Raw genomic sequence first — 10390 nt, 5'->3', positions numbered from 1 at the left:
AAAAAATATTTCCAAATCAAGATTTTTCAAATACCTTTCGTTTGGCACCCATATTGTTCCTCAAACATATTTTCGATTGTAAGTCTTCTTAAAACTCTTTAATTTGATACCCACATTGCAATATTTCATTTATTTAATCAATCCAAAACGGTCCACCCTAATGCTTAATAATATAGGTACATATGTACGCATAAATGTACACTAAAGTGGTTCAAAAATGCATGTAAAAAAATAAGGTCGGATTTTTAATGCCGCCACCCCCTAGGATTGTTATATACCGAAAAAAATATATCCATATTTTTTATTTTGAAATAAAAAATAATTTAGGTAGTGCTCAAAGCGCTCAAAGTTTTCCATGTATTTTATATGGAGAAAAAACATCTTTTCGTAGAAATAGTGTAGAATTCTTGAAAATCAATATTTTTCGATCGGAAAACTTTACTAATCTTCAGGAGATTCTCAGTAATAATACTCAATTGTTTCTTTAACAATTTTTCATGGTAACTATATTTTATAGGTCCTCCAGGACCAATAGGACCAATAAAAAATCTTTAATCATAAAAAATGGTTAAATAAACAATTGGATATTAGTCTCCTGAAGAGAACCATAGTTTTCCGGTCGAAAAATATTGATTTTCAAGAGTTTTATACCATTTCTACGAAAAATTGTTTTTTCTCCATATAAAATACATGGAAAACTTTGGACGCTTTGAGCACTCCCTAAATATTTTTTGATTTCAAAATAAAAAAATAGGGGTATATTTTTTTCGATAGGGTGTGCCGGCATTAAAACTGCGACTTTATTTTTTTGGACCACTCTAATGTACACATTTATTTATTAGAAACTGTCATAAATTTTCCCGCCAAATTAACTATTTTTTAACTTCCCCTCCAAACAGTTTTACTGCTTTGAGGTTGAACTCAATTGTATTTAAAAGAGCGCGGGTACTTATTTTCCCGTATTCAACCAGGAACGGCCGTCAGCCACCACACATCGTCCGTACCCGCTCTACATTTTTACATATCCATAAAAAAATAATAATAAATCAAACATATTTGACAAGGGACTAGTTTTTCGTTGGTTTATTTATTTTATCGCTTTATATTGAAAATACATTGGTGCAACATACTAAGCTTTCGAGTTAAAATTTTCGAAAAGGTGCAACTCTCAAAAATATTTCCAACAGTCATCTATCTTAAACTTCCTTAATTTAATACCTATATTTTAATAAGTCATTTATTTTACCAATTATGTAAATTTAGTTAAATTTTCAAACATATTTTCAAATATATTTTCGGCCGTAAACCTTAATATTGAAATACTTCATTTATTTATTTTTGTAATATAAATGATCCTGCTATGATACCGAACAATACAAAAAAAAATTATTCAAATCAGTTCAGCGGTTCTCGAGTTTCGATGACCGTGACAAAGGAACACAACATTTTTATATATATAAATATAGATTTCTAAATCAAGAGTTTTAAATGCCTATAGTGTGGTACCGATATTGTAACATTTAATTTATTTTACCAATTTAATTGAAATAAATTTTCAAACAGGTGGCAACCCTCTTCAAAGAAACTTTCTACTGTAGGACTTTTAAAAACTCTTTAGTTCGCTACCCACATTGCAATATTTCATTTGTTTAATCAATATAACTGAGTTAAAGTTTTCAAATAGGTGGCAATCCTGCACAAAAGTATTTCCTAAAGTTTTCTTTCCTCAACCTCTTTAACTTGATACCTATTTCAATTATATTGAGTTAAATTTTCAAACAGGTGGCAACCCTCCTCAGGCATATTTTCGGCTGTAAGCCTTCTTAAAAATCTTATGTTTGATACCCAAATTACCGTATTTCATTTATTTTATCAAAATAACTGAGTTTAAATTTTCAAAGATGTGGCAACTTTACTCAAAAATATTTCCAGCAGCTATCTTTCTTAAACCTCTTGAATTTAATATCTTTCTTGTAATATATCGTTTAGTTTATCAATAAAATTGCGCTTAATTTTTTAACAGGTGGCAACCCTCCTTTAAAATATTTTCGACTGTAAGCCTTCTTAAAATTCTTTAGTTTGATATCCACATAGCAATATTTCATTTACTTTATCAATTTAACTGAGTTAAAATTTAAAAATTGGTGGCAACCCTTCTCCAAAATATTTCCAACAGATATTTTTCTTAAACCTCTTTAATTTGATACCCATAATATAATATTTCATTTATTTTATCGATGTACTGTAATTAAATTTTGAAACAGGTGGCAACACTGTTCAAACATATTTTCGGCTGTACGCCTTCTTAAAACTCTTTAGTTTTACACCCACATTTATTTTATCAATTTGTCTGAGTTAAAATTTCCAAATAGGTGGCAACCCTCGTCAAAAATATTTCCTGCAGTTATCCTTCTTAAAACCCTTTAATTTGATACCCATATTGTAATAATTTATTTATTTTATCAATATAATTGGGTTTATAAATTTTCAAATAGGTGGCAACCCTCCAATTTTTTGCGATATCATTGGTTCTGGTATTATACCGAACAATACAAAAAAAAAATTATTCACATCGGTTCAGCCGTTCTCGAGTTTTGACGACCGTGCCATACGAATACAACATTTTTATTAATATAGATATAATATATGTTACCGCATAACTTTGGACCACGTCAACCAGTTTTTTGCTTAAAAATTACTTGTTTTATAGTCATTTACGGTTTCAACGGTTGAAAAAACATAGGAATACACATACATCTCAACTTTGCATGAAAAATGAAATTTTAATCCCCAGGGGTGGTTGTAAGAGGGTGATAGCGGGAAAATGGTCAGTTGAAAATATTTTTTTGGTCATATTCGTTTTCAGCGATCCCAAAAACCTAGGGTTACTAACATTTTGTAAGCAATTTATAGTACTTTTTCAAAAAATATATTAGACTCCAAATATACATATGTATATAGTATTTTTTTAAGAAAAAGTGAAAATACTTTTTAGGTGTACATCTTTTTTCTTTCTTATGCATTTCCTCTATAAAAAAATATATTTCTTTGAAAGTATCATATGCTTTATCGCTATCAATATTTAAATTAATATAAATCAAAAGTTCTTTTTTTTATTAATGAGATATTCGCTTTATTTCTCGCATCTCACTATTTCAAAATCTTAACCCTCTCATGCCCGAATTAAAATGGGCGGGGCTAAAATTTTTTTGAGTAGATATATAAGATAGGGTTGACATCAATATTAACTGTTCAAAATTTCAAGGTCCTAGGTGTCCTGGTTCAAGAGCTACAGGATGTTGCGTATATGCAACATTGGGCAATGGTGGTATATATTTAAAAACAAGTTTATTTCTTTTACAAATGCCGTTTATTTATATTTTATGTATGATAAGACACGAAACAGTTTTTTTGGGGATTGGAACACAAGTGCACATTAGATTTGCTGCATTTACAGCTTGTTCCCCATTCCGGCCAATGATTATAACCATCAAGTCGTAGTGATTTTGGTGGGTCTTCAACATAAGCTCTTTTATAGGAATTTGATTCAGAGCCTGTAGAATCAGCTGGTGATGATGGAGCTGGTGATGCTGAGGAAGATGGTGCAGTTCCTGAATTCATTGTCAAAAGGAGTGATGATGGACGACCTCTCTTTTTGGCGACAGCTGTAGTTTGACTTGCGTTCAAAAGTTCGGCAGCAACATCCAATTGAAAATTTATAACCGGCATTTACTTTGATTCGCCGTCTGTATGTGCAATGTCTCTGCGGTACAACAACCAACTGTTTACTAAACTCGAATTTATGCACCAGTATACTATGCGCATGTACCATTTATTTGAGCGGTGGTTGATTTTGTACAATTCAAGCAGCATGTCTGCAAGATCAACCCCTCCCATGTGTTTGTTGTAACATTCAACCATACCTGGACGAGGTATAGTTATAAATTTCTTCTCTTTGCGGCACCATCTGTTGCATTCAGTCATGGGATTCTTACCTACATAATTTGAAACCAGTTGTACGCTCTTATTATCATACCAACGGCAAGCAATCAAGTTGTGCGTTGCTTCATATTTGAAATCGCTTGATCCACGTCCTCGCTTTTGAAGGATTTTCTCACTGCTTAGATCACAATTTTTTCAATCGGTTGCTTCGAATTGTACCAACGGCTTATTGAAGAAAACCAATTGTCAAAAAACAGTTTGAAATTTTGGTTTACTGGCATATTGGATGATAAAAATAGCACGATATCTGATGATATTCCCAGGCCATAAGTCTTGCACGTTCCTTCTCCAATGTACAGACTCAAATCATATATAATCCCGGACACACCAGCTCTCGTAAACATTTTGAAACCCCACTTGTGGGGCTTCAATGGCAGATACTGCTTCAAACTATGTTGACCTAAAAAAGAATTTTATTCAGAAACGTATTACATATGTTCACAAATAATAAGTTACCTTTATATGCAATCATTTGCTCATCTATACTTTGGTATTCTTCCTGTGAAATATCATTGAATTGTTTTTTTATGATGTCCAACATAGGCCGAACTGTGTACAACTTGTCATAGTTAGGCGTTCCTTTCTGAGGCTGTTTAAAATTATCATTCAAATGGAAAAAATGTTTTATTTTATCAAATCTGTTTCTTGCCAATGCATTTCCAACGGCCGCTAATTTGAAATTGGACGCCCACGCCATTCGATAGGTTGGTATTTTCGCAACAGCAAGATAAAGAAGTATGCCAACAAACCTTTTCATTTCAGGCACAGTGCATTTCAATTGTATTCCCTTTGATTGCATGGCATAAAAATTCGTTTCCTCACATATTTTCAGCCACAGTTCATCCGTAAAGAAAGTACTAAAATATTCTATGGGTTTTTTCACCGCATTGCTGCATAATTTACTTTTCCAGGTGGTCTCACATTCCATAAACTCAGCACTACTCCACTTCAAACTATTGAAATCAATTTTTTCCATTACCTCCTGTGCAACGATTTCATTTTCATTCAAATCTTCAACATCTTCAACATCTTTGCTTCCAATAATTTGGTCAATCAAACCAACTTCCACATTTTCATCTCTGTTATCTAAATTTTTCAATGTTTCCTCTATAATTTCCTCCATATTTTGATCTTCTTCTTCTTCAATTTCATCGTCAGCCGAATCATCCCAATCAAAGTTGGCAATTCTATCAATCTCAGCTTGAGTCAGACCTTTTGGGCGCATCTTAGAAAGTGTATACTGAAATAAATTATATTTTTCGAAAATTACCACAATAGACAAATGTTGCATATACGCAACACGAAAATAACAAAATTATTACAGACAAACTAAATAATATTTTCATGTAGGGTTTTTTTCTAAATACTCTCTTACCTTTCTATGTTTATGTAGTAATGTTGGTTTCAGGATGAAATAATTATTTTTATAATTTTTTTCAACTTTTTTAGAACACCGTTTTTTCGCAAAATCAATTTTTCAACTTCCCGCTCACAAATATAGCTACCGACTGAAAGCGTGTACAGCTGACTGCCAAACAACTTGCTGTTTGCTTTCTCACCACAGTAAGCTATAATTTAAAAGAAAATTCAAAACAATAACTTGAAAATAACGGGAGTTAGAGGCTCGGAAACACAATGTTGCGTATATGCAACATCGGGCATGAGAGGGTTGATAGAAAATACTCTTTCTGGTATATTCATGAAAGTTAAGGCCTGAGACGTTCTAAACAACTTTGTCAAAGAAATTTTGCCGACAAAGCCAACCATATAAAAGTTAGAAACTACATATAAAATAGGGTACAACACCTGACAAATTTCCATTTGAGGAAAAATTTTCAAAATAAAAAGTTGTATGAAGCCGTGCAGAAAACTTAAAAAAACTAATGATGCAGTTCGATTCCCCATACCCGAAATTGGATGAAACCGTCTTCTCCGGCCATGTCTTTGAAAATGTTTGAAAAAAACTATCACAGTGATATTGGCTGACGACCAACTTTGTTGAAAGCGATTAGTTGAAAGGCCGTTCAACCAAAAGTTGAATGCAACGTTGAACAATGCAAACGTTTTTTATGGTTAATATTTTGATATATGTTTTATTTTTTGATATATTTTTTATATTTTGATATTTTTAGGCATTCAAATTTTTTTTTTCGTGGAACCCTGCGTTGAGTTGAACGCAAAAGTTGAACAATGCAAACGCTGCTTTATTGTCACGCCCCTATAAAACAAAATATATTTAAAAGTAGTGTACGTTGGAGAGGAGGGTTCAAAAAATTTTTTGCAAAAAAAAACCGGAACAAAATCCGTTCAGTCTTAGCTGAGCTGTGGGGGAACATACACATTGACTGCATTTCTTTATTCATTCTGAATGTTTGGAATAAACTTTTTTGTTTATTTATTCTTTAGAACGTTCCTGATGATATGTTGACGTATATTTCAAACGCATTCTGTTTATTCCGGCTGTGAAATGGGATTATCCGGAATGTATAAAGAAACGCAGCCATTATTAGGCTTTATTTTGTAAGCTGTAAAGATGGAGATGTGCATGCTTGCTTATATGTGGCAAATAAATTTGCAATTTGACTTAATAGCCATTTTTTTCACTTTAACAAATACAGTCATATGCATATTGTACTGACTGAAATTTCTATCTCATTTTTTCCGTGTCTCTTTCTCTCTCACAGATCAATAATCAGCGAATGTCTGGCATCCTTCTTTTATGTGTTCATCGTTTGTGGGGCGGCAGCTGGCGCCGGTGTAGGTGCCAGCGTTTCATCAGTTCTCCTCGCAACCGCTTTGGCTTCTGGACTGGCAATGGCAACAGTAACACAGTGCTTTAGCCACATATCGGGTAGGTCGAAACCTTTTTTATCATAATCCATCCAGTCGCTAAATATATAAAATAAAATTTCTAAAATTTAGCTTTGAGAAAAATGGCCCATAGATTTAAAACAAATTTTCTATTGGATTAATGATAATAATAGATTGGCGCTTACACAATGTGTTATTGTTTGGCCGAGCTTCTCCTCCGATTTGAGGCGTACGCCTTGATGTTGTTACACAAAGGGTAGGGACCTACACCCATTATATCCATATTTTGTGTAAACTTTGGGAAACATTTTATAATTTATAGTCCTTTGGAAAAAGTCTTGACTACCTGGTAAAAAAACTAAAAACGCAGATTTACTAAATATTATGCCCTAACACTGTAGGGAGTATAAAAATACCGCGGTATTATAGAAGTAAAATGAGGAAGTTAATAAAACACGCGAACTGCACAAAGGTTATTCTGATAACTTTGCCGCGGTACGAATCGAATACAATTTTATTTTGTTAGTTTTTAAGACAAAACCAATAAAATGAGGGGGTATGCATTAGAAAAAACAACTTTGGTTTTTTTGGGGCAGTCTACATGTAATCATATGTACTAGACTGTGTCAAATAAAACGAATGTTTTTTTCTTGCGGTCCGATATTAAAATTTCGTTGTCGGTTACAAAAAAATAATGTCGGCAGAATTTCAGCCCTATTTCAAAGACAGTCTTCCATCGAAATTGAAAAACAAACTCCGTGTTTTTAAGAACTAATAGAAGTGATTTTTTCCTAAAATTTTTATTTTGATTTAAGATTTAAACACGAATTAAAAATCTTATCTATATAGTTAATTACTTCATGAAATTTTGTGATTTAAACAAAATAGTTTTCATACCTTCATGACTCCCATACGTATTTTAAAATATAAACATGACTTTACTTAGCAGAACAACCAAGGCAAAAAAATAAATTTTCTATTATTTTTCATTTACAAGTTGCACAAGAAATATGTGGTGTAGTGAAAATGATCGTCTTTTAGAATATTACTTGGTTCTTAATATTACTTTGGTTTTTTTCACTATATAAAACTTATGAAGTTTTAATAGTTAGTTAGTTTAATTTCGTTCAGAAATAAAACTTACGCGGTGTTATAACTTTGACCTGAAAACTAATAGCGTTTTCTTTTCTCGAACTAATGTTGCATTTATTCTGCCCTGCGCTAGGGCTGTCAAGTTTTCGTGTTCGTTTCTCAGCATCTTTACATGCATATTGCGTGCTCTTTCTTTAAAATGTGGCGCTCTGAAAATGTTGCCATATAAGAAGGTGACATTATTTTCGAGAAAAGAAAACGCCATAAGGTCAGTGATTTTTAAGTAAAACCTACGAAATAATTTTTATTGTACGATAAATAATGCTTACAAGGTGAGTTTTATTTTACAACATAAAAATAAAACTCAACGCGTAAGTTTTATTTCTGAACGAAAAATAAAACTCATTTCATAAGTGTTATTTATTGAAAGAAAAATAAAATTCAACAAGTAAGTATTATTTTGCGAGTAAACATAGAACTCATGAAATAATTCTTAAATTTGATGAAAAAGATAAAAATCAAAACATAAGGATTAAATTATGATTTTTTCGATATCGCTTATAACTGTTACGGTCCATGGCAGGGATGGAATTCCAAAATGTGTCTAATGGACGGCAAAAATAGTGCCAAAAAGGAGATGAAAGTGCCGCGAAATTGAAATTGCTTTATTTTAATACCTCTTAAGAACCACATATGTATTTTTAGAAATAGTATCTATTTTTAATGTAATTCATTGAATTATTAGAGTAAAATCATATTAAAATAACACAATATTCAAATTACGAAGGGGGAAAACACTTAAATTTAACTCTTCGGACCTGTTTACACATATACTTGCCTACGCTCAGAAAAAAATTCCTTGATGCTAAGAAAGAAGTATATTATTCTAAGGAAATATTACCTTGAAATGGCTTCAATGACATGGCTGCCTTAATATGAGTAAACGATTTGACTCAGTTTAAGGAAAACACAATTCCTTAATTTTTAGGAAAAATTTCCTTGCCACCCGTGAAAGGAATAAGTATGTAATTTTGCTCGCGGCGCTCAAACAGTGACAATGGCCGACAGGGCAAAGCTCTGGAGTGCTAGTCGAGAGAAGCAAAGTTCGAGTCTCAGAGCAGGAAGTTTTATTTTTATTTATTTTTTAATTGTAATTTTTTGTATTTAAAAAAAATTATCTAATTTATTTTTTATGTTATTTCAGTATTTAGGTTTCTCCATATATGAAATTATTTTACAATTTGTAATTTATATTTAAATTGAAATAATTTACTTACTTTACTCTAACCACCCCCAACCGAATTCGAACCTGCGATCTCAGAATCTAAAGCAATAGTCTTCACGCGACGCCACAGCCGACAATTGCCAGGAAAGCAATTAACTTTGTCTTAACAGCACTGACAAAATTCAAAATTATTTAAGGAAATTATTACTTATATTGAGTAAATTTACTTCTTCAAATTAATGACGCCTTATTTTTAAATTAAGGAAAAATTTCTGAAATTGAGTAAATTGTTCCTAATATCAAGGAAAAAACAGTAACTCAAAAATGAGGATACTGTTTTCTTGATTTAGGGAAATGCTTTTTTCTGAGTGTATGTGCGAAATAATAGCAGTGCGACATTTTGACCAGTTTTGACTATTCTTTAGATTGGAAATTTTTTATTAATTTTATATAATGGCCCTTATTTTAATTTTTTAAGTGATTTTAATTTTCACTTTTCGAATGTATGAGCAATATATCGTCATTCTGCAAACCGCGTAACTGACAGAAGCTCTCAAAAATGCGATTGCTTTATAAATAATATTGAAGAAATTGTAGTTTAAAAAACTAAAACCTCCCTATTATAATTGCCATTCGTACTGTCATCAGGTATGTAACTTGAGAATAGAAATCACTGCATCTTTTAGGCGCATCAATATTACATAGTTACATCCCGAGCTAATAAAAGGAAGGTAAAAAGAGAACCATTTTGAAAAATGAGTGCTTTTACTCTCTAATTTATGCAACCTCACATACGCGGTTTTGCATTTTGTTGATACTCGCTTTTGTACTTTAAACGACGATATGATTGTTTGTTATATACTGGCTAAACTTCTGCAATTTATGATTGTGCCAAAACTGAATGAATTGTGCCAAAAGTGCCCTTGTGAATGAAAGTGCCAAAAATGGCACTATTGTGCCTACTTTTCCATCACTGGTCCCTGCTAAAAACTCATCAATATACATACTAGTTGTAGCAAAGGTGCTCATGCCACTAACCTTAATGTTAACCTTAGTGCTGGTAGTCTTTCATTATACAATTTGAGGTTGTCTTGTGATTAATTACACTGCTCGACAGTCGGCTGGGGAGTTGATGAAACCAAATTTTTCTGAAAGTCTGGATTATACATATATAGAAAAGTAATTTGTTAGTTTTCCCAGGTAGGCTATTTTGAGCGTTTTTTTTATCATTGAAGCTGGTGGTCACAGCGCAGCATTACA

The 10390-nt window shown here is 32.1% G+C and overlaps 1 protein-coding gene across 1 annotated transcript in view; it reads left to right on the top strand.

Annotated features, from left to right (window-relative positions):
• LOC118735187 (neurogenic protein big brain) overlaps positions 1–10390 on the top strand; it is a gene marked incomplete in the record, with an annotated part of 346282 nt that overhangs the window by 10133 nt on the left and 325759 nt on the right. The window contains 1 exon segment of the mRNA XM_036464829.1: positions 6687–6853. Coding sequence (XP_036320722.1) covers positions 6687–6853 — 167 coding nt within the window.

The sequence above is a fragment of the Rhagoletis pomonella genome, unplaced genomic scaffold (assembly GCF_013731165.1).
Source record: "Rhagoletis pomonella isolate Grant_MI unplaced genomic scaffold, Rhpom_1.0 Rhpom_scaffold_00003, whole genome shotgun sequence".
NCBI lineage: Eukaryota > Metazoa > Arthropoda > Insecta > Diptera > Tephritidae > Rhagoletis > Rhagoletis pomonella.
The sequence above is the reverse complement of the archived record's forward strand: the minus strand, read 5'-3'. Positions and strand labels throughout refer to the sequence as shown.